This window comes from Nipponia nippon, unplaced genomic scaffold, assembly GCF_047370975.1.
Source record: "Nipponia nippon isolate SJK-2023a ecotype South Korea unplaced genomic scaffold, ASM4737097v1 scaffold_12, whole genome shotgun sequence".
NCBI classification, from domain to species: Eukaryota; Metazoa; Chordata; class Aves; order Pelecaniformes; family Threskiornithidae; genus Nipponia; species Nipponia nippon.
This window is the reverse complement of record NW_028262313.1, coordinates 9,630,938-9,656,522: the sequence shown is the minus strand read 5'-3', so window position 1 is coordinate 9,656,522 and position 25,585 is coordinate 9,630,938. Positions and strand designations below refer to the sequence as shown.

The 25,585-nt window shown below is 39.5% G+C and overlaps 1 protein-coding gene across 3 annotated transcripts in view; it reads left to right on the top strand.

Annotated features, from left to right (window-relative positions):
* Positions 1-25,585, top strand: part of AFF2 (ALF transcription elongation factor 2) — a 346,574-nt gene that overhangs the window by 258,739 nt on the left and 62,250 nt on the right. For all 3 annotated transcript variants that reach the window (XM_087748704.1, XM_087748703.1, XM_087748702.1), the window contains exon 9: positions 10,399-10,436. In XM_087748704.1, the coding sequence (XP_087604830.1) occupies positions 10,399-10,436 (38 nt within the window). The remainder of the gene's footprint in view (positions 1-10,398; positions 10,437-25,585) is intronic.

The following is a 25,585-nucleotide window of genomic DNA, read 5'->3' as shown; positions in this document are numbered from 1 at the left end:
CTTTACTCAAGTTAAATTTTTTAAAAGTTTATGAAATTCTGAGACACAGTATGCCTTCATTGTATCACGTAAACACTTTTTCAAGTGGAACAGTGACCGCTTTCCTTGTAACAATAGATATTCTTTCCTGTTGTAATTTTTTAGCTGGATCCTGAACAAGCTGTTTACCTGCCCAAGGTTTCTCTGCATTTCCATTTACTTTGTTAGCAGCAGAAAGGCTGAAGAACAGCTCTTCAGTAATGACATCAATACTGCACACACAGTGAGAGAGGTCATCTTGTCAAAGCTATAGAAAAATCAGATGGATTAGGATGAAACTAGGTGCAAAATAACTTTCATGGAGTCTTTTGATGTAAACAGTTTATCTGTCATTGGGTTCCATTGAAATCCCAGGGTGATGCAGCATCAGTTGTAGCCACAGCAGCATGTGTTTTGCTAAAGAACCCACGTTCCTGTGTTTAAGATCTACGGTCATGTTTTATAATTGTAGGGAAATGTTTTCATTAAGCCGTTAATGAAAACAGAAGCTATTAGGATAATATAGTCATTCTCCAACTTTGTCAGTCTATAACCATGAAAAATCCTTTTGTGAAGATATGTCTCCTCTTGCTACCTCGGTCCATTTTAATAGATACTCAAATTATTTTATTCTGCATAACACTAGTTGAAACAACCATATATCATCAACTGTGTAAAATGAATACTCCAGCTTCTGTTAGACAAATCTTTGGTAATAAGAGGTTTGATGGCTGACATGTCTAAGGTCATAATTCACATGGTAGTGACGGAGGTTCATATCATATATTTATTTATTATCAGCAGAAGCTTTCAGTAACCAGTCTGAGATCTGGGCTGAGCTTGCTGCAGTTATGAGTGATAAACATTGCACACGACTAAAATACACAGTGTTACCAAAAGCTTTTAACTTGTTCAAATTCACGGAATCTCATGTCATTGTTTCCGCACATGCTGTTATTGTGGAGGTCATCCATCAGTGAGGAAGGGGATTAATACAACCCTCAGGACAAACGGTTGCTGTAGAGTGCACGGTACTACAGATCAACAACCATAAGTTTTTCCCTGCAGGTTGCAGCCATGCTTTAACGTGGGCTTTGGGGCAGCAGCTGCCCAGACCAGCACCGGAGCTGGAGGAGCCCCATCCCTCCCACTGATTTGCCTTTTCCATGGGTTGCCTAGTATGCGGTGGCAGCTCAGTGCCTCAAAACCCCTCCGTTGCAGTAGAGAAACTAATGCAGGAAAAGAAAATACTGGCAGGCAGGCAGGCACCCTCCTCAGCAAAGGGGGAGTGAAATGCCTTAGTTGAAAAGATGGATAAATACAGCTGCAAGAAGTCCTCTCCTCACTTCCCCACAAGTAAGCAGACACTTCATAGCCCCTCAGCGCTCCCTTAAACACGTGCTTCTCCTGGGTTTAGTTTTTCATGCCACCAGCCTGAAGCAGCCAGGCTCTGTCAGCCATACCATAAGACATCCTTCACCTGAAGGAGAAGCTTTAAGAAGACCTGATGCCTCTATCACTAATTAAATAGAGGTGGAAAGGCCAGTTGTTCCTCAGTACGGCCGTAAGGACCAGACGCTGGAGATCTGCCAGCCTTTTTGGGGTAGGAGGGAGGAGGGAGAAGCAGCTTTCAGTCCACAGGACGGATCACATACTCTGTGTGTGCATGCTTGTGCACACGTTTTTTTGTGATAGAGTCTTTATTATAAGCATGAAGGAAAAATGTATTTCCCAAGGGCCTCTTGCTCTGTATGCCACTTATGCAAAAGCCCTGTATTGTTTTGGCAGCAAGCAGAGGCAGCAGCAGGTGAGATAATTGATTGACACCAGCATTGTTGTTGTTAAGAGAAAAGCCAGACTTGACCATACTGTCCTATAAAAATAAATCTGAAGTCTGTGATATCTGCAGGCCATCTCAGTGCTCAACACTCACTAATCCGACCACATAGGAAACATTTATCTCCCTTTTCTCCTCAAAAGGAGAGTGTGATTTTTATCGTGAATGCCTTGTGAAGCATTTTGGTAAAGAAAGTGTCTGGCTTTCTTACACTGGCCATCTGCAGTGTCGCTCTTTTGTAAAAGCCCAAGCAACCGTCTGTGAACTTCAAAATCTAAATTCTTGGGAGTTTTTTACACCAGTAGAGGATAGTGCTAGTGCTGGCTTTGAGACTCGGGGAGGGGGGGGGGCGGGGCAGAAGGCTGAAGGAGGGATTCATAGGTGGCCAGAACAAGCGTGAAGTAGGTGATGAAAAGGGCATGATAAATCCAGTAATTAGCTCTGTCAGCCAGAATAAGGGGAGAAGAAGCGAAAGTTGATCTCCCCTGGAGGTATTCCAGAAGGAGAACAGTAATGAGAACTAAAAACCTTAATTTTTCTTATAATGAATTCTGCAAGGTTTGCTGGGGTTGGAGGTGCTCCATTCAGTGCCGGCAGGATGAATCTTCCCAGAAGAGACCTTCTGCCTGCTCGCGGGGACAGGTCAGGAGCACAGTGTGACAGTGCAATTGATTTGGGCAGGGTGCTCTCACAGAGAGCATGCCTGCTTTACAGAAGTACCAATTTCATGGCAATACTATTAAGTATATTTTTTGGAGCTGTACAATTTAGTAATTGGCTAAGTCATCCGAGTAATGTGCTAAACCAGACCAAGGTCAGCAAAGAGTTATTTTATGTGTGTTTACTTCTGTTACCTCTGCTGCCTGTTTGCAATAGATTTACCATTACGTATAGATGTAATGTTCAGTATAAGTTAAAATCCTTAAAGTCTTTAGTCCTGCACAGGAAATAAATGGGCGGCATGAACAATAGCAACATCAATTCACATCTTCCCAGCGCTGCCGCTGCTGGTACTCTTTGACTCTGCCCTTTTGCTTCACAAGCCTAGGGAACTATTCATTGATTTAGAGTAGGGAAGAGACTAAGGATAGGTTGGACTCCTGAAGGAAGGAGATAAAGGCCTTTGCCACAAAGGAAAATCTAAGGGCATAAACTGCAAATGAGCAGGGGTACAAGGGGCTGTTTGCAAGATGTCTGTCCATCCTCCTTTCCATTTTGACACAGCAAGTTACAACTCGTGTGAACGTTGCAAAAGTAACAATTGGACAGTGCGCACTAAAAGTACACCTCATTAATAAGACCTCAAAATATCAGCACTGTTCAGGTGACTTTCAGGGATGGAGATACAAAGAATGACTCTCCTTCTGTCAGAACTGGGAAACTGAGGAATACAGAGATTGTGGAGACTGCAGCTGCACAACAAGGTCACGGGATATTGTTCGAGTCTAGCGTTTTGCTGCTTATTTCTTGAGGGAAGTTTAGAGAAGACTCTTTGTTTCTCTTATAAATGTTTCTTGACCTTTTCTCTGTTTCTTTTGCCTGCTCGAGGTTTTTAATCACATGATTAACATGTTGAAATGCGGCTATGGAGTAAACCCAACAAATAATGGATTTTTTTGATTTATTAGCCATCTGGAGGGTTGAACCAAACACACATTTTAGAAGACTCATCAGTAAATAAAACGACAAATGCTGAGTTTTATTCCTAGCTAGATGTTTTATATTTTCACAATAGGATTATCATCCACTAAGCCTAGGTCATTTGTAATGAATTTGTAACAAATTATTTACTAGGAAGTGATGTTTCAAACAAGAATTTCAATGTAGATTTTTTTTCTTAAACATGGACCATTCAGTACAATTTTCCCAAGTTTTTCTGTCACCAGGGCTGTATATTTGTTTTCCAAATAAAACAATTCTTATGAAAAATCAGACCTAGCTCTAGCCAGGAGTTCTGTTCTGTGCCATAGAACTCTGCAATGACCGAGTCAATGGGTATTGTCAGAGCCTTTAAATCTACTAGACTTCATGAGGTGTTGATTAGCATTTGTAAAGCAACTTGACAATGTTTTGTAGGGCTACAAAAGTAGAATCAGGAGAATTTGTAATGTCATATTACAGTTTCTCCTTTGTTGGTTGGAGGAGTCAAAATTAGTACAATTAGCAACTTCCCATCGAAAGCATTCTTGAAAGAATCCAGCGTATATCAAAATAATTGGGGAAGGAAGGCACTATTTCAAGTCCTTCTGTCAAGGTACATTGGTACCAAAGTCCTAAAATAAGCATACATGTTATGTGAGTTATCTTTGAAATAAGTCAGTTATACTGCCATAACAGTTTGTATTGTAAAGTTCACCAAAGAAACTGGGTGAACTGAAGCCTGTGTGACAAAAGCAAAAATGTTCATAGAACCCACACTAGCTAACGTGAAGCAGCTCAGCTATGTCTACGCAAGCAACAAGCACTCCTCAGAGGGTAGCACAGACTCACTATGTGTACCTCTCTTCTCCGCTTTTTAAAAAAATACAGAATAGTCATTCAAGAATGGGAAGTGGCCACGTTTTTCATTGCACACTTCCTTAGTTTGATTTCCACCATTGGCCTGATGGAAACATAGGGATTTGGGAAAAAATGCTGACAGAAGCCCAGATAGGTCTGTGTTGTTGCTCAATTAAAAGCAGTTCACTTACATCAAGGATGAAGGTAACTCCTAACCCACAGACAGACTGTTTTAGATTTGGTCACTTAAACTCTGGTTTTCATTTTACCCAGCCTCCACTGCACCAATTGAAATTAAATTTCTAGTATTTCAAGTATGCTTGAGCATTTCTGTGAAGCCATGAAGGTTACTGCATTGCTCAAAGCAATGATGAGAAGCTCTTTGTGGTTCATACACAGCAAGAGTTCAATGAACCATTCTGATTTCTAGATACCACATGCTTGGTGCCTTGATATTTCAAAAAATGGATCTTAGCTGATCCATACCACATGTTTGGCTTCTGAAGGAAAAATACTTGTTTTTTTAAAAATACGATGTGATGAGGAGAGTATCTTCTCTGTTGTTTTTGGTCCTAGATACGGTAACATTGGGCTTTTTGTCCTCGAGGTGAGACTGACCCGGAACATCACACACAGAATCTCAAATACAAGGTTGCCAACTTCATGTCAAAGGCAATTAGCTAGAAAGAAATACAATCTCCTCTGTTGACATTAGGGGACAGGTAGAGGAGAGTGTAACCAATGAAGTAAAGAAGAAAAAAAAAAAGGAACACAACACACATATTTATGCATGTATCATCACATACTAATCCTTCAGCCCTCGGGTCTGGGCTTTCTGACTCCCAGCCCAATTCTGGATGGTTTGTTTGCTGCACACTATGTTCTCGTCTTCCACAGGAGGTCATAGTTGGCACCAACTGTATCATTCCAGAATCAGAGCACAATACACTGCAGTTGATAAGTAGTGGGTTTTGGTTCGTTACTTAGGATCATAAGTAAGGCATTCTGTATAATTAAGAGCATGATATAACTTCCAAGACAAATTATAATCTATGAAGATAGATAGATAGATAGATAACTATAAATATAACTCAACTAATGTGGAAAGTTTCTTTGTTTTTATTGGATTGTTGAATTGGGTCTCCCAAGGAGTCTCTTCTATACCTACAGGACAGAGGAACAGCGTGGTGGGTTGTAAACTTACTTGTGTTGAGTCACTTAGCTGCTCACCCAGGCATACAGAGCTGGTTAGAAACTGGGAGATAAACCTAAATTAGATTTGCAGCAGCTCATGGAAAAAGTTAAAGCCTTCCTTCTTCTGCCAACATGTTCAATGGCAAGAAGTGCCATCTGTGTCATCCTAAGAGACTCTTTGAGGCTCAGCAATTGCCTTCTTAGGTGGCTGATCAGTGCTTCTGAATCAAGAGGGTGAGGAGGCATTCTTAAAAAATGCTTTTTATCTAATCTCACTTTCTTAAAATCAAATACTGTTTCCTGAAAATCCTGGATTTTCAGTTATGCAATGGAAAATACATATTTTTGGATAGCAGACACTTCCCCTGTAACATCTGACCAAAAATCTTATTTGCCTTCTGCAGATGCCAGTTATTTTACTTTGATATGTTTAAGCCAGCCTCTCGCCAGTTCATTCTCCTCAGGTCTTTGTGATGTAGAAAAGCTGTGCTGACTGGAGTTCTTTTTCTGGTTCTTTCTATCCAAACGCCAGTCTGGTAATTGATAGTGACAAAGAAAAGCATCATTTTTCACATTTTGCGGTCCTTGTGCACAGTCTGGAAGCAGTTTGTGCTTATGGCCATCTTTAATCTTCTGTGTAATAGTAAAATACCTGCTAACAATAGAAGTTTATGGGTATATCCACACTGCAGATCAAGTAAAGCATAGTGCAGGTGGTTCTTGAACTAATGCTAAAACAACTAGCGCCAAAATCAGGTGTAATGCAACATAAGAGGTAGGAGTCATTCACAGTTATAAAAGTCAGGGGAGAACATCCCTGGGCAAATACTCTTGGATGGATGATCCTCTGTGTGTTACTGCTTTTCATGTATTCTTCATCTTCATCCTTCTTATTCAACACCAGAGTCAGCTGTTGAAATAAGGTCTTAGAGAGCAGAGGCACAATTATGGAAAGGCCATAATTGTAAAAAAAAAAATCAGAAAGAAATTACAAATTAAAGTGGAATGATTGTCTAGTTCACTCTGGCTTCCATTTTCTAATCATCCTAAATTATTTTAATGCATGTTTTCAAGCTCAAAATTAGCAAAGGTCCCATGATGTAATTCTCCTAACACCCATTGAATATTACATTATACCAGTCCAATTTCATTCCAATCTTTTGCAGCATCATCTCCCACTCAGGGCACATGTATCATGGTTCAGGGACCTCCTACCTGCTCTGTTTCTAGATAGTACTTTTAATACATGAATTTTAGGAATCATTGTGGAGTTAAAGCCAGTTTCTTATTTGTAAAGGCCTAGGAATAGAAGATAAAAAAATAACTCTTAAAACATGTTTGTCTTTGAAATATCTTAAATTAATAATCAAAAGCTCTCATCAAGTCTAAAACAAATCAAACTCAGTCATGAAGATGAGAAACAGGAATTATTAACTGAGTAGCGAGGCTGATGGAGGCTCAATGAGATCATTTTGTTCAAAGATTAAAGGCGATGAACACTGAAATAGTTGAGGAGGATGGATATGAACGCATCTGACTAGAGCTGCTAAATTCAGTAATGATCAAAAGTTAATTATCAAAGCAGAGAGAACTACTCAACACAGACAATTTGAGTCAATAGCTAAGCAGCCCAGAAAAAAAGTAATTTGGAAGAAATATTTTCCTATAATGAAGTTATATAAAAGACGTACATTTCAAAGAAACCTGCCTAAAACAAGATTGCATTCTTCCTGATCAGAGAAAAATAATTAGCTCTAATTGACAGACCTGCTGCACACCAAATATTTTCAAACAATACATTTCTGCATCAAAGCTTAATGTGTAAGTTACTCAATGTCACTTTGATTTTGCCTTCCTTTATCTTCTGCCACTGGGCATGCTCATGATATTGCAACAAATACGCTTTGAAAAATGAATGAGCAACACCTACAAGACAAACAAAAGCAGAAGGCCAGATCCAGCATTTCTTTCTCAGACGGAGTCCCTGACATGTATTCTGTGCCGTGTTTAACATCACCATGGTCCCACTCAGAGGCAAACTGAATCATTTGTAATAGGAAATGACCAGTTGCTTGGTCATCCATCATTAAACTAGGCTGGCATGTGGATTAACCTGAGCATTTGAAGTATTTGGTTAAAACTCTGTATGAGTGAGCATGTGTGTGAAGGACGCTGTCCCTCCAGCTTGTGCCTTTTCTTAAGAGTTAGGAAAGTGCCTTCTCCCAGTAACAAAGGGAAAAAAATATGGAAATTCTCCATGCAAAAAACTAAGGAAGATATGTGCTAGAATGTCATGGTCCAAGAAAATAAAATATATCTATAAATCTTTCTTCCTAAAGCTACCACATTTCTTTCAGGGTGAACAGTTGCCATCAACGTAGCTAAGCAGTCAAAAATCAAACATCCAGTTTAGACTCTGCTCTTTAATATTCTATGACTTTGACATTGCCAGTTCTCACTCCCTGAAATATCTTCATCTTCTTTAATCTTTCATGTAAACAGTTTAGCTCACACGATCACGCACATGCTCTCCAGAATATCTTCCGCTTTACTTTGTAGTAGAACCAACTGCATTATTATTTACTTGTGATCCTAGACGCTCTCCACTCTTCTGTTTTCTCTTCTTTATCTGTATTTTGATATCAGGTTTTGTGTAGTGATTTTTGAATAATTCAGGGGAAAAAGAACTGATTTAGATGCACGTTTCACATGCTTGAACTCAGAATCGTTATAGTCCAGCTATTTGGTGTATAGAAGGGTCAAGCAAAATACCACTGTACAGTCAAAAAAACTTCTGCCATTGTGGAAGGCTGTTTATGAGCTTTAAAAATAATTTTAGTTACCTGCAGGATGGGACTGAAACTTGGCATTTAGTGGGAGGCTTGGGAAACTGAAATGCCATTTCTGATGGTGTTTTAATCCATTTTAAATGAAGCATTTGTGTGTTGTTACATGTAGTTTATTACTCAGAAAGATTTCTTAATAACATGCTTCTGACTCTGTAGTTGCACGTGGCAGCTGAAAAAGGGAGATTTGGGAGAGTATCACTGGGAAGAGGCACAACTCACATTATCTCACTAATGAGGCAGGGACCCCATTTCATCATAGGCTTGTTTGAGAGGACATAATTAGGTTTGGGTCTGTAACACTTACTTGTGCAATCTTAAGTGTAGCATTTCCTGAGGTTTAAGTGTTTTATTTAGCAACCCTACTGTACAATTAATATGATTGTTTCCCATCATGCATTCATTGATTTATTCTTTAGATGGAAAATATAATCCAAATGATACAAACACATTTTTCTTCGCACGCTGGGAGCCAGCCCAGAGGATTGCTGTTCCCCTGTCTCAGCTCTCACAAGCTTTAATTCTTTCTCCCAAATTTTGAACTCCTTATTAGGGATTTCCATGGATTTAAACACAGATTTTCTCTTTGCTATGATTGGAGGCAAAAGTGCCAGAACAGCAGGTATTTTGAGATACTAGCCCCATTGTAGAGCCCAAAGGAAAACTCATTCTGGCAAAATTTGGAACCCAGTTGTGCAGGTCCCAGAGGTTTCTAAAGTTAGTCAGTTTTCATAAAGGTTTTAATTCCTCAAGGGCTTATGTGAGCATTTTTCAGGACCACTAGTATTAGCAGTTCCTGCGTGGGAACCATTTTATCCCCATCCCTAAGCATAGCAGAGGTTAAAGTTCCTCACCAAAACCCTTCTCTTCAATTTTGGTAGGCTTTATAAAAATATTTCTGAAGGTAATTAAGCACTAAAACTTTCCTTACTATAATAGGTTTATGGATCAGTTGTCTTAATTCTGCCTTTCACCACTATCCGTGCTTGTAATCTCACTAACCATCTGACCGCTTTCCACATTTAAATCTATTACAGTCTGGTTCTGCAAACGCTAGGAGGAATTCTCTGAAATGATAAGACAACACTAGTTTATCTGAAGGTGATATTTCAAGCCCTCTTGCATTAAAACGTTATTTACCTATTCTGAAAAAAATCAGAAGGGGGATGCAAGGTTGGTTCAGATTACATAATTATGCCACAGAAGCATTAAAAAAAAAATCTCCACTAAAATCTCGAGCAGCTTAACCAGTGTGATAGACTGGCGCAGCTCTGCCATCGGTGCCCCCAGCTGTGTTGCTTAGCAACATTTTAATTCAAGAAGAATCGAAGGAGATGAAATCCCCGTGGAGAGGGAAACAGAAATAAGAGGGCCGTTGACAGATGATCTGAGTTGTTTCTTCTAATATACTGTGAAGATCACTGGCTCTTTTCATGAATGATAAATGGACTGTACACAGATCAATGGGTTCAGCAATAAACTGGAACCAGGCTCCATGTCTGAGGTGGTACAGGCCGAAAGGCCCAAAGATTTACTCATGTAGATGATTTGGAGTGTGTTTTCTCAAAGGTTTCACAAGAGGAAATTGATCTGAACATTTGGTCATCCCTTGCCCTTTACTGTTGTTGGCGAATAAAAACTGTTTTGGAAACGGAGTCCATTCTTCCCTTTATTTTTCCCTGTTCTTCCAGGTATGGACAGATAGCTTGTGACAAAGGGGCCAGACCTCAAAGCGGGAAATGAAGTAATCGCCCTGAATGGGCAGTTCCTAAACACTCGTGGCCATTAAAAATAAACAAACCACAGTGATAGCACAAACTGGGGCAGAAGTATTTAAAACCCGTAGCGCTATCTCTCTGAAAGGGTCCCGCTCCTGCAGCCCTCTGCCCCGGTTGTGGCGGGCTGCCTGGGTGTGTGCTTCGGAAGAGCATCCATGGGTTGATGTTTGCTTGCAGCTTGGTTGTGCTTAATTGTTTGTTTCCCCCACCCCTCTTCTGTTTACAGGCTGCTGAAAAGACAAAATTGAGAAACATTCCTGTAAAGTAAGTTATTTTTATATCTGTTTGAAAATGCAAGTTTAATGAAGTTGTTGTATACAGTCACTAAGAAGACTAGGACAGTAAGAAGGGCGGTGAAAGAGGTAATAGAATTCAGGTTGCCCCTAATCATAGCTATAAAAAGGTCAGTATCATTGAGGAAAGCTTTCAAAGTGTCCCTAATGATTGCACTCCCCAAGTTTCATCCAGTTTCCATAAATTAATGTGTTGTCTATGAATAGCTGCCAAATAATATCACAATCATACTCAATACATAGTGCTCCTAGCCTTGGGGAAGTTTGTACATGTTAAAAAGATTATGATTTTTAATTGCAATCCTTGAGAAGGTCTGACAGGGGGGAAATAACTAGGAATGTGCCAAATGATTTCTAGACACATGGGAATATTTTGCACCTATGTATCAAGGCTTTGCCATCCTGTTGATTAAGAGCTCTTTCTCACTCCGTGTGTGCGTCTCTCTCACACCATACACACACGTATGTTTCTGCTCTTTCTTTCCTCTGTGAAGGATGAGCAAGCTACCAGGGAGCAATTTCCAGGGCATTTTATGAGAAGTTCTTAAATCTTAGGGCACTAGCGGCAACACTCAACCATATATCATTGAATTAGGAAAGTTGCTATATAGGTGTCCTGGCTCTTTGAGAAAAGGCATTTTCAGTTAAAGCTACCAGAAATCAGTGATTCTGTTTAAATAATGAATACTCCAGTCTTAATGGGCTCTTATGTACCAATAAAACACATATTTTTAGCTTCAGTAGGTGATCATTGCAGTTTAACTAAGTCCCAGTAACTGTATATTCCTGTTACAGACAGAGGAAATGTTCTTATTTTTATAGTAGTTTGCTGATCATGCTGGCTTTTGGACTGGAGTGGTTTTGTATTTGTAAGAACATGCACTGACAGGACTCACAAATCATTGTGTTTTAGCACACATAACAAAAGAATACAGTTCTGCTTCTCACTTGGCTTCCGTTACATATAGTCATTTACACCTTATAAAGTGAACACAAAATGTGTATGAACACTCCTTGGAGTGATTAGGCAAGATGCAAGATAGTCATAAATCACTCTCTCTTTACGTTTCATTCAATCTGATAAAATTAGAAATAGGATCCAGCAGGGACCTGATAGCACATGAAACTTCTAATAAGACAAGGGACCTTTCTTGCCTATAGGGCTAGTTCAAATTCAGTGGAAGCTGAATTAAAGTCATTGTTAGCTGGTGGTTGTTTAATAGAGAGCGTGAAATGAGCTATGTTTTCACCTCACATTCTAGAGGATCCAGGAGTTGCAAGGTGATGAGAGTCCTGGGGAACAACTCCAAAATAATTATTTATTGTTATTCAATTTTTTTTTCAATATTTTTTGTCAAATTCTCAGGAATGGCTCAACTGAATTGAGTTTTCCCACGTATAACAGAGGTATTCAGCCTTGCAGTCATTAAACAGCGTGTATGTGACACTGATGCCCAGTTAATCCACCAGAAAGATTTGGGAGTGGGGGGAAAGGGTGATTTAGGTTAAATAATTCCTTTATGGGACTTGAGTGAGTGTAACATTTTGGAATGGAAGAAGGCCAGATGGATAGTCTCGCTCTTTCCACCTACATGTGCATATTTCACCCTGTCATGTTTCCCCCAACTGGTTGTTTAACTCCTCTTTGACTGTGTTCTTGGTGGCAGCTTCAATTAGTACCCTAGGGAATCCATTATACATATTAATTACACTCTGCATAACAAAACAGCTGAAAAATCTGCCTAGTATTTTTCAGTGACATGTAACTATTTAAGGTACCTGTATACAATTATGATTGTATGCTAAAATATTACCTCTCAGGGCAAAAGTAAGAATAGTGTCTTTAAGGTAGCAGTAGTAGATACGGATTGCATTTTTATACGTGTCGCAGCCACACTTAGTACAGCTCAGGCTTGTCTAGCTTTTAGTCGTCGCTTTTGTAGCTCTCAAATGTCAAAGAGAATTTCACTTGAATTTTAATGTTCTTCAGCTATGCAAAATAAAGTTAGTAGCTTCCATTGTCATAAGGGCTGAAAGCTGTACAGATTCCTTCTACCATATGTGACTTATCACATACATTTTTAAAAACACATTTCTGTTATTAAGACATATGTGATAGTACACTCCTGCAAATGTGAATTGCTTTTGGCTAAAAGCCATGCACTAATAAGTTGAGTTGAATCTAACTGCATTTGACATCTGTTGCAATATATTTTTTTACATATATAAATATATATATATAAAATACTCGCATTGTCATTAGCATAAAAAATTTCCTTGTTTTTACGTTGTGCTGACACAGTTCTTGTGTCCCAAAACTGGAATCATAAATCACTCCTTTTAAAGGCTATGGTTTATATAGGGTCCTTGGACAGGGCCTAATAGTGCCACTATTTAACATATTAGTTTAGGAGCATGACAAAGGTTTCTGTAGAAACGGACTATTTACTTTTCATTGCTCAGTTTATTAATGTTGCTGGTTTAATGTTCAGGAGGAAGTTTGCTGTTCTTTTTTGTTCTGTTGAATCCCTCCAGCACTTAACACTTGTGGAGGGAAAAAAACAAGGAATTTTCCTTACTACGGTTCAATAAGGCAGCCAAGCAGCTGATTTCTTAATGTCCGAGTGTCTATAGGTGCTTAGACTAACTGGTGTGAAATTCCTGGTGGCCCAGGTAGATGCAGGTGGCATTTGGCTCCTTCAGAAAGCTTGGTCTCAATTCCATGTTGCTTGTAGCACTGCAAGACTCAACACATCCATAGGAACTCATCTTTACGTATTGGTAGCATTATCTGACATAATATTACTATAAATAAGCACACAGAAAATATCTGAGAAGTCTCTGTGTCTGCAGAACTGATTTGTGTGTGTGTGTGTGTGTGTGTGTAAATACTGCAGTTACTTTTCCAGAAACATAAGACCCTTTTCTGTCTGTATGTGGCACCAAGGTGGCCCCCAAAACTGCAGAATCCATTACATTTAACTTATTTATCCTCTCCTGCCCTTGTCATATAAGGAACGCTTGCCTTCTCCCATTGGTTTTATCCATATTTACATTCAGAGTCTGTAGTAGAAAAGGGATTTCCTGGATGCAAAGTCCTAGATCCTTACTTACCTGCTAGTCCTTGTCATGCTGTTCCTATCCCTGAGTCTGAAAGAGGTAACATGACTTAAACAAGTTTACCCTGTGGAGGGTTTATGATTTCTAAAGAGCTGTTACATGAGAAATGGTTTTGAACTAGGACACATCCAGAGGAAATAATCTCCTGTATACCCTGTGATTTGATGGAAGAGGGGGAGAACAGCAATATCATTCAAATTCAATAGCAGCTTTGTTCTGAAACTCAACTGATGATCACTCTTCCCAGATTTTTTTCCAGACTTGGGTAGGCAATGGGAGCCCACATCAGCATAAAGCCTAGAGGAATCATGTTCATGTTGACTTGGACCACATCCCTTGTCTTTTATCAGTGGGTTGAGCTGCAGGATCCCCTCAGATCCAGGCACAGTCAGGGTTAGGCCTCACTCCCAAGTACAAATACACTTGGCTTGGCAGCCTGTACATTAGCATAGAGTGAAGGTCAACCAACCCAGTGCTTTATCTTTGCCAGTGGCAGAAGGTGAGGGAAGAAGAACAGCAATTACGGAGGCATCCTCCTTGGGGAGTATCCTCCCACCTTCCTGCACACAGCTTTTTACACTTCCATAACCACACGTCCTGTGTTTAGGAGGTACCAATGGACTTATCCTCCATGCAAAATCTCTTTTGAAATCTGTTTATGCTTCTTGTCCCCACAACATCCTGTGGCACTGAGCACCACAGTGTGTGAAAAAACAGTGTCTTTTGTTTGTTTTAAATCCTTTTCCTCATATATTCACTGGAATCCACACAAGTAGTTATTCTTACACAAAGGAGCAAATGATTACTCAGTGTTCTTAATTCCTGATATTACATATCTCTGTCATATAGACCAAGGAGTCTTCCTACTCAAAAGCCACTAATAATGCTGTTTTCCCTCTAAGTGTGTGAGCCTACCAGTGAGCTAATATAGACACAAGGCAAGTCGAGAGATTTTTTGCATTTGGGAAAGGAAGGCTGTGTGTCTACTAGTTGGGCAGAGACAGTGGTTAGGAAGATAACTACTATCTTTTCACTGTTTTCTGTATTAAAGAGATGAGTTCTTTGCATGGCAATGCACTTTGGACTAAGGAATGGATGTAACGTCACTCTAAACAAATGCCTCAGATTACAGGCCTTTATGAAAATGGCCAAATGGATTCCTTGGGAAAATGTGGGCAGGTGAAAGAATGATTTGGCTAAAACCTGATGTCATCCAACACTACGAAATACAACAGTTTTGTAAGAGAGAAATTAGATTTTTAAAATAGAAAATGAATGCTTTTAAGAGTCGTCCATGTAGTCCATGAACTGCTGTAGAACTGTGAGAATACTGGAATTGACTTCTTGCTTCAGGGAAGAAAACATTGCCTTCCTTGAGTGTCCTTTATTCTCTCTTCTTTTATAGTCCCTTTAAAAATCTTCAATAGAAAGCAATGGCATTTTCCCCAAACACCTGTATATGCTTAAATTTGCTGTAGATTTAATGACTTCCAGACACATGTTTTGGGATTACAGCTTGTGTTAAAATCCCGCTGCTTTTTATATTTTCAAAATATATTTGTTTTCCGTCAGCCACAGATTTGTTAACCAGAAAGACTTCTGGTGTTTATTGTCTTTTCCTGCCATAAAACTCATCTTCTCCTCAGAAGGGCATCTGACTTGACTTGGTATGGTTTTCTGTCCCAACCATCATTGGAAATGCAATCCATTAACATTTGATATCTTGACATTTCAATTGACCTCTCATTTGCAAAGCGCAGTGGTATTTTTCGTGGCCTTTTCATCCTTGATTATACATGGAATAGGAGTGACTGTTTCTACTGACTGCACTTTAAAAATATCTTTGTTTTACCAGCTGGAGTGGCACCTTGTTTTTCCCTCCCTGAACAGACCTTATTCTGCATGGAAGGTCTGAGGTCTAAGCAAGTCATGCAGAGCCAGAGGATTTTCTTATTGACTCACTAAGCAGGAGGGCAAGCAGGTCAGACTCCGAGGGTCAGTTAATGTATGCTGTAAGAGCAGTAACCATAAACAGATCTTTTGCTCCCATTGGCAAAAGTGCAGGCCAGTGGGCTAGATCTGAAGGTTGGTTTGTTTTTAACCAGTCAAATCAGGCACTTGTAACCAATAGAGGTACGAAAGGGGCAGTGTGCCGTTGGTACACATGCTCTGCTCTTCCACTGCAGGGTATCTCCTGTCCTCTATTTAAAAAAAAGAAGAAAAAAAGTGTGTCATGTCTCAGTTGAAAAAGCCTCCCATTCATGGATAATTGTATGGGAGGATGGCCATCTACACATATATGTACGTACATGTATACATATGGACATTTGTGTATGTGTACCTAAAGGACATTTGCTAAAGGACTTAAACCACTTTTAAAGAAACAAAAAGCCCAAACCTGCTATGACGCTCATTCTCAGTAAAACTCCCAAGCCATTTCCACACCGCCACCTGTTCGTCTCTGCTTCTAAACCTTCCTTCCCATCCTTTCTCCTCAGACTATTGCTGGTGAACTACTAAATCAGCCAGCACCAATTCAATTAGTTCTAAAAATCCATTACAACATAGTGCCTAAACTGCCTGCCCATATTCATTTCTCAAGGAAATCCATTCATATTTATGTTTTAATACTTTAAGTCTAGCATGCGAAAGCACTCAAATCCCCAGTAGAAATCCAGGAAAAAGCCTGCTTACAGGCAATTACAGACAATGTTCTTTAGCCCCTGATCCTCCTAGTCTGTCCACTTAGGCATCTACACAGGTGCGGAGTTAGGTCAATGGGATCGGTTTATTATACCAGCCATGAAGTCCCTTCAAACATTCACAAAAACCCCAAATGCCACTGGTTCTGCCAGCGGGGCCTCGTGGTAGAGTCTGTACAGACATGCAATGCTCGCAGCAGGGTCGGCACCTGGAGTATCACCGTGAAAGCCAATACGCATATGCTGCTGTTGATTTCCAGTGAGTTTTATTTCGGGGGCTACGTTTCCTCAGCAGAATGTGAACTCTAGAAATGTTGCGAAGGATTATTTTACTCTTACAAGTTAAAGGTTAGTGTTGGAAATGGATTATAGAACTGCCGCTTTTAAACTGTTTGCAAAGAAACGCACATATTAAATCCTTTTTGATGATATCACATTAATCCCAGATACTGATTTTTATGTAAATTTTGACTCTTGCAAAGCTCTGACAATTCAGCTATCCCCATGTGGTTTTATCAGAGCTCAATTGCTCCTTTAGATCTTTTCTCCTTTTTGCAGTACCTTTCGCTTTATTCCAAAGTCATCACCGCAGCTGGAAGATATAGTACTTCAGACATAAAATAATAAGTCTATTTAATATTTTACCTTTATTTTCTGAATTTGTTCCTCTGACACATCTTGTTAGATATATTTTTATCAGTCCAAAGGATAACCACAGTAGGGCTATTTTTATTTCTAGGGAAATGATGCATGATAACTACTGGCAGAGCCCAAAACAGTAAATCAGCCCTGTTCCAACCACAGAATGTATTAAAAGTCTGTAGCCTGTGGTAATAAGTTATAATTTAGTTGACTAGCAGTTTGTTTGGACTTAAAACTGTACAAATGAGTCACATTGGCTAAGTCCTGAAATATAAAATAGTTTGTGCTTTATTAAGGTTTTCAGCTACCACCACAACAGGTACCTAGAGAGAACACACATTTTTCAAATGGGCGCAATTCATTTTTATAGTGAAATGCTTCCGACTTGATTGTATAATTTATAGTAGATGGTTAAATTACCACACGTCCTGTGTAGTGCACAATGTTTGCTTACAAGACAATGAGATGAACAGACTCTGAGAGCTCATTCATCTGATCTCTTACAAATCTGAGCACGCACCACCAATACCAAGCACCGCTGGCTGTATCCAGCCCCGAGGCGCCCCTCAGCTGCCAAGCCAGGCATGTTGCTCAGTAGCCATCACAGAACTTCAGACAGCCAGAGAAACCTTCTCTTTTGTGTATTTTTATTTACAGGGACATGTATGTGCCAGTTGACCAAAGTGAATCATGTATTCGTGCAGAATTTGCTAAGAGTCTTGCAGCTGGACAAAAATGAGTATTTTCATTCTAACTGGGTGACTTTTGTTATTTTTCAAAACAACAGTTTTACACCTTCATTGTGATACAGCTCGTCAAGATTAAATTTAGGTCAGTTTTTAAAAGTTGTGAAAAAGTGAAAGTTTGAGCCAAACAAAACCTTTTTTTGCCTGATTCCTTCTTTTGACAGAAAAAAAAGTTAGTTAAGGTCAATATTTTTTTTCCGGTTTTAGCATGTATCTGCTGTTGATCAAAGGAGTAGCTGTTCTTCTCTCCTCACTCATGCTGTGCTTTTGATCATTTTAGATTTTATATTTGCCTTTCTGGTTATTATTTTTAATTTTAAGTTACTTAGCATTTATTCAAACAATTATTCTAAGTGTTCGCTTTGGGCATTGTATTAAGTAACAGCTGTTTTCTAACTACCTGTGATCTTTTTTAAATTAATGCTTTAAAAATGTGCTTCTGAGCAATTAAGATATTGCAACCAAGGAACAAATGCTAGCAAAATTAAAGGAAAGGCCTGATCCTGGTATAAATGGGAATACCTGTTCTGCTGGTTTCAGTAAAGCTGGCTTCAGATCTCATACCCCTGAATTTCACTGCTATGCCATTTTTGTGCTGCTGGAAGATAAATAACCAGAGCAAAACTGTAAGGAGTGTTAGTGTACATATATGACTATATGGTTTATTTAGGGTCTAGCATGTGGTAGACACTCTCCAGATGAAGATCCCTTCCTTGGAGAGCCTGGTAAGAGGCAGTGGATAAAGCTACCAGGCAGTGGGATTTAACCAAGGCTGTCAACAGTATCTTTGACATCTGTAGGCCTGTGTCTGCTCTCTTTTGGACTGCAAAACGCCACTAGTTTCACTGACATTTCTCCTAATTTTACCTTGGTGTGAGAGGGGAGAATGAAGTTTCCTTGCTCTTTCTGGCTTGTGGCCTCATGGTAATATACCTAGTAGGCTTCCTCTGCCTTGCAGGGTCATGAAAATAGGGCAGAATAAAGGTGGTCCTCCTTGCTAGCACCTTTTATATATCCAAAAAAAAAGTGCCTGCCATACAGCAAACAGTCCTTCACTTTGGCAGTAAGTGCAATAAAAGAAAAACAGGTGTCTTTCAAGCATGTCTTTTTGAATACTAATACAAAAAAATAATGATCTTGTGCTAAGTGGGAAAAGTAGAAAAAAACCCCAGTCATTTAGGATCGATGAATACGAAAGAAAGGCAAAAGCTAGATAATGTTTCAGGAAATAACACTGCTACAAGGTTAATTTTGCCTAGTACAACATTTCCTAGTATTGAATTGCCTGATATACTCCCTCAGGGATTGCTCCTGCGCTTGCAATAATCGAGGCTGATTTTATTGGAAAATCACCTCTGGATGAGAGACATACTCTAGAGAGAACTTTGCATGGGTACAAATAGGTTTTTGGTGCCAGTGCCATGTTGCCCAGGCCAGCACAGTTATAGTTCCCAATCTGTCTGTGCATTCAAGCAGCAAATTCATTAGCAACCCTTCTGGCAGGGTAGAAAAATAGACATATTAGGGAAATTTACTTTGAATTGTTTTCAGGATTTGTTGGATAACAGTTCAGTAATCAAATTGCGCCTCCTAACAAGAGCATTAAATATTTTTATTAATAGTGGCAGGGAAGCTGCAGATATTCCTTTAAGTGCAGAACACTTTACTGTAACTCTATGTGACTTGCAGAGATCATGGATGAAAGAAGAGATTAGCATAGCTGGAGCGGGGGTGCTTGTAATGTCGGAGCTGATTTTTGTTTCGCGTTGTATGTCAAGGCTGTGTTGAGTCGCGTAACTCTCACATTACAGATGTAACGTACGTTCAAGTATCGTCTCATCCATCAGACCCTGCCAGTTTGCTGGCTCTTTAATTGTAGAAGTGGGCCATATCTTGACAGCGCTGCGCTCTCTCTAACTACGGGACCTAAGTTCAGATATACGCAGCGGCTTCCAGGCCTCGTCAAGTGGAAACTGAGCATATTGTAAACAGAGCGTGTTTTGCCTCCAGCTGGGAGGAGGGACACGTGGAGTGCCTGCGTACGAGGGCCCTCCGCTGACCTTGGAGCGACTTTGAGTGTGGGGAGTCTGGAGGAGCGCTGGGAAAAGGCTGATTCAGAGAGACAGATGAGTGAGGAAGAAAAATCAAGGAGATTGGCACAAGGACGGTGGAAGAAAATCTTTCTGAAGAAAGCAGGAAAAATTTTTACACTCAAGGCCAACACCGAGCCCTTATAATCAGGCTCGTCTGGCCACACACCAACAGTAGCGAGAGAAAAAAATACTGAATATGGCTTGCAAGCTAAGGTCTGTGCAAAAGCTAGTGTTCTGCCAGGGAAAAAAAGAACGTGGACTGAATTTATTAAAGAATAGATTACATTAAGCTCCAGGAACTGATGGGGTTAAAAATTAGGATTGTAAAAAATAATCTGTATACTCTGTTTCCTAATTCCTGTTGTCTTGATGATTGTTTCACTGTGAAGAGGAGAGCCACCCTCGGTATCAATCATAGTAAGCTATTTAGACACAGAAATAAGCGGCATATGGCTTAGCACTTTTGGGTCTAGCAATCAAGTAGCAACCTTCTGCAATACAACTGTAGTTCGGTTCCCAATGGGCTTCACTTTGATGATTAGATATATTGAGTTCCCTGTGTCATTCAAAGACAGCAGAATTTCATGCAAGTCGGTGTTAGCTTCCTCTCACTTCATTTCAATTTTCAATAACCAGTGTCACCACATGTAACAGTTTCTTCGTAATGGAACTTCATGTCGAATCAGATTTGTCTTTCAAGTGAAAGAGCGCTGTGAAAAGTCTTCTGAAATACTGATCTCTGGAAAAATTCTTACCACAGTGAAAGGGGAGAGATTATATTTATTTCTCCTAAAGACGCTTAGGTGCCCAATCCCCAGATCATTCAGGAATACTCAGAAAAAAAGCTTTAGTATTGCGTTTGGGGATGGTGTTGGCATTCTTTACAGGACTTACCCCAGGTGCTTGCTAAAGTCATTGTTGTGCTAAGTACATAGAAAATATTTGTTCAGTCATATTTGAAACCAAAACTATGATATTTAAAGCCAAGTTCTGCCTAAGTGGAGTTATATCAGAGGAGAATTTGGACTTTGGATGTTAATTGATCCCTCTATATTTCAGAACGGCAGCTGTTAAATACTAACGTGCTTCACTGACAGAACTGTTCCTTTCTTGGTACTTACCTTCTCTCCATTGGCGCAGCCCCTGTCCCTGGGCAGTGGAGAGGCGTCTCTGCAGGCAGATGGAGGCAGCCAAGTGCTTTGCCCACTGGAGGATGAAGGCATGAGCCCTCCTGGAGGTCAGGGTATAGGGAGGGGAGGGGAGAAACTCAAAGAGTAAACAGCCCAGAACATGCATCATGGTGAGCATGAACCTGCAAGTCAAGTGTCTTGCCAGTTCTGTCAAGGATATTTCTGGAGAAATCTGGTGTCTTGGAGAATCTTCTACCCATGCCAGTGCTTGAATCTATATCCTTCCCAAAGGGTTGCGGTCTCAGTTCTCCCTTTGGTGCCCCTTCTCCATAAGATTTCCAAAATGGAGGAACTCTTTGAAGGTCCACCTGTGTCACGCAATCTGTACATTGAGATTCAGCTGGCAGCTTACCATATAGCACTTCCCATGTGTACAGATTGTGCCAAATAGCGTAACAGCGCAAGCAGTGTTTTTAAAAAGTAAATTCTGGGTCACACATTCACAATGAAGGAATTCCGCTAGTTCACAATTAGTCTTAATATGCTGTAAGAAGAGCGACTGCAGACGAATGTCTCACAGCTTTATAAGCCCAACATTGACCAAGCAGCAAAGATGATATGGCTGTCTGTCTGGCATGTCCAAGACTGCCCATCCCATAGTTTTATTTCTTGGCAGTTTCCTGCAATTTTGTGAAATATTTTTTTAATGTGACAAAGTCACTTCAATTACACAGTCATTATAAGTTTTGCCAAGGTTGACTATGGATCGTTTTGTGTTCATTAGAGCACAAAATTAGAATTTTCATTGCAGCAACTGTAAACAGTATTGGCTCAAAGGAGTCAAGCTTTTTTCCCTCCATAAAATCTTGGATAAGCGATAACTGAGGACTTCCATGGTTTTTGACAGATTTTAATTTTTTTTAAACCGCCTTCTGGGTTGTTGGTTTTTTTTCTTCTTCTTAGCCCTTGATATATTTGTTTAACTGAATAACCAGTTCCCTTCAAAATGATGACATTGCCACTATGTGCATGAACAAGCCGGTGCAGTCAGCGTGTTTCTAAGGCTGTGACTATATTATTTCTTCAACTTTTTAAATGTTACAGCTTGGTGCTTGTCACTTTAGACCCAGTCGGGGTTGTAAAAGCCATAAATGGTCTTCAGGAAATAACCCTGTTTCAGAAAATACTTCATCATCTGTTTAAGTCCCACTAAGCCCCATTAAGCTTTCACTTAAGTAATCTCAGGGTTTATTACTTAAGTAATAATTAAAGTTTCTATTTAATATTCTCATGAATTTATGGATATATATGATTGAATTTGCTCATCATGCTGATGTAAATATAAAGAAATTGCATCAAACCCAACCATTTTATATATGCAAAAATTAAGCAAATAGGAAATAAATCCAGCACAGAGTGCTTCACGCAATGGAGAAAAAACAGAAGGGTTTCCAATAAAGTCCAGGCTTTCAAAAGCTGTCTGGAACAGATGAAGAATAGGACTACTTCTTCTTGTCTGTATTTAGAAAAATAAATAAGATCCAGAAAAGCATCTTGGAGAGAAGGAGATTACGTTTTTCGCTTTATTTTTATAGTAATTTCTTTTAGGTTGATTTAACCTTCTTATTGCTGATTTAGCTCACTAGAAACAATAGTGTATTAAGTAGTGGGAGACTGCTTAGTAGAAAATATAACCAAAATGTCTCATCTGCTAGTTTTTTGGGCTGAAGGTGAACCTACGCTGCTCTACCTTCTTTCTCTTGGGATTCGGGAGCTTGTGCTGCTCCTCAGTTGTGCTTCACTTGGAGGAATTTCCAGGCTTTGTTTTTAACCTAATGTGTGTTTACAAGGAAGAAGAGGCAACAGAGGCTATTAAGAAAGTAGGAAAGAACTTCAACAGACATCCCTGTCACAGCTTGCACAGCAGCAATCCTCTGCCTTGCTCCTACAAATCCATGGCGTGCGTGCTTCTCTTGGCACGTGGCGTGCTCGTGTCTTGCCAATGGGATGCCCAGTCCTTAACAATTTTTTTTTAGATATAATATGCCATGATAATGTCATTCAGGATAAGATATGTCAGCAAATGCATCAACAGGCTTTATCAGCTTATACCTCTTAGCAAAACCTGGAGCTACAGTGAATGGGGACAGCAGACATACAGCAAAGGCATATCTCTTCCTCTTAAAGAAATGTGTTTAACAAGATTATGTACTATTTGCATTCCAAATTTGCAATTAGCACCCCATGAACACACAATAAAATCATCCAAGTGGCAGATAATGTGTTAGATATATGTAGTTAGACTTTTGTAGATTAAACACACCATTAGATATGTGGTAGCACAGCTACAGTAAGACATTTTGTAGAAATCAATGTAATCTGAATAGTATGAGAGCTCATTGAAACATAGTTCTCTTATTAAACCTGCGAAGTACGTATGTTTGTGAATGCATGTGTGTGCATGCAGGAATGCAAATTACTAAGTGGAAAGATTAGCAAATTGTGGATTGTGGAAGTCTTACTGTATATAGTAGCAAATTTTCCTTCAAAGCACATATAAAGGTTTGATTCTGCAACTTTATTCTCAACCCTGTAATTCTACACTAGCTGGCATAAATTAGCAAGCTAGAAGTCTAAATATATGTGTCTGACATGCCTCTCAAAAGAAATAACAAGATGAATGCACATGGTGAAACAGGAGCAGTATGTGTAAAATATCTATGCTTTTCTGCACATAGGTTACACGTAAGTCAGGGAAAGGAAAGAAAAATCGTTCAACTGCAGTTTATCTGTGTTATTTGTAGTCTGGAGTTCTCTGAATATATTTCTTTTCAACTTCAAGGACTTTTAGTCTGTAAAGAAACTGGCAATGCCAAGCATTCCGTCTCTACCAAATGTGATAATTTCTGAATCCAGACAGTGGCTTACTTGCATTAACGTGCTCAGTGGTCTGGTGGAAATCAGTAAAATGATGAGGCGCAGTGAAGGGGGAAGGCAGGCCTTCCACATTATTTATTCTGGATAAATGGTACCCATTAATCTATCAGGAAAATATGGAATTAGCAGGGAAGAAACCACAGTTGCAAATTTGGCAGTTGCTAGCATGCACAGATGGTCTTTCAGTGTTTTAAGATTTTCCAGTCTTTTGATATTGATACCAACATTGAAAAGTAGCCCGTGTATTGCGAATGTTTATCTAGAATAGCCAAAAGAAAATAACATTGTATATTTTGGATTGTTCAATCTCCTCTCGGTGTATTTGCATAAAGTTTTTTAATCTTAAGGGTAAACTTCTTATGCTCTGTCTGTCTTTGGTTATTTTAAGAAGCACAATTGGAGTACGATTTCTTAAAATAAGAAAGACAGACAGTATATCCAAACAAAGGCATTAGGAAGAAAGAGACTCTTACATGAGAATTATGTTGAACAAAGTTTGCAGGTTGGTAGTCTGAATTGCTTTCCTACTGTTACAGATAGTATTCTTCTTCGTCAAGTTATGTTCTCAAAACCAGGATGTTGAGTCCCTCCTTGATAGTGTTGTTTATTCTTATTCTGCTGACAAGCACTGCTTTTCAGTCACTGTAGCTGCACTGAAGCTGGGAATCTGACCCTGGCAATGTCTCCATTCAATGTTTCAGGGCATGAAGTCAAGAGGGAAGGATAATGTCATCTGCTTAATTTGCTTTGGGAATGTTTGGTTGAGTCTTTAAAGACCTTGTTGAAATATTTCACAGAGGAGATCACGGAATAATTCTTCCCAACTTTACTTTGCGTTTATTCTCAGCTGACCCAGAGGATACAGTTCCTTAATATTAGAGTGTTCTGAAATGTGCCCTCTGCAGCGCTGTAGTTGCATACACAACCCGCCTGTGCACAGGGAAAAGACATCTTTGACTACAAACAGCCCAAGGTGCTTTGTATTAAAAATCAGTTAAAATTTGGGGGGGAAAAAACAAATAAATAAATCAAAATTATCTCAGTGCGCCACAAATTTTCATCTGGTGAAAAAGGATCTGACATGCAAAAGTAAGGTGAAAGTTTTAGATGTGTGACAGAAACACTGTATGCTGCTATCTCCAGTGTATCCAGGTGTATAGGTCTCATTTATATAGATCTGTATGAAGACAGATAGACAGACAGACAGAGAGACCGTCAGGCAGACAGACAGGAAGATACGGATATCTAGATAGAGGTATGCCAAACTTATAGGACATTAGGGCATATAGCTATGCTTCTAAGGCTTTTTTGTTTTTAAATAAAACAAGGCAAATGAACACTGTCTTGTCAATATCTACCAATGAGAGAAACATTTCTGAAGAACTAAATATTAGGTGCTAAGGAGAAAATTGTCTAGTTACTGTTCAGCAGAAATCTTCCTCAGCATCTGTGTGGATACCATAGAACAGACCTAGGAGCACCTTGCTGCTTCAGACAGTAGTTCCCATCTTTGATGCATGTAGCCAGATTTCATGTACCACCTCAGAAACAGAACTTGGTTTTGTTTTACAAGCAGGGATGCAAAATGTAGAATTTTACTTCCCAGCTTGCCAACAGCCATCTTGGGTAAACAGGTACTTTAGCTTAAGCCATACCTGTCATATCAGGCAAAAGAATTATGCCATATATTTTGCAAGCTACACTTCTATTTACTCATCCCAAGAGAATGGTTGCCTTTTCTGCAACCACT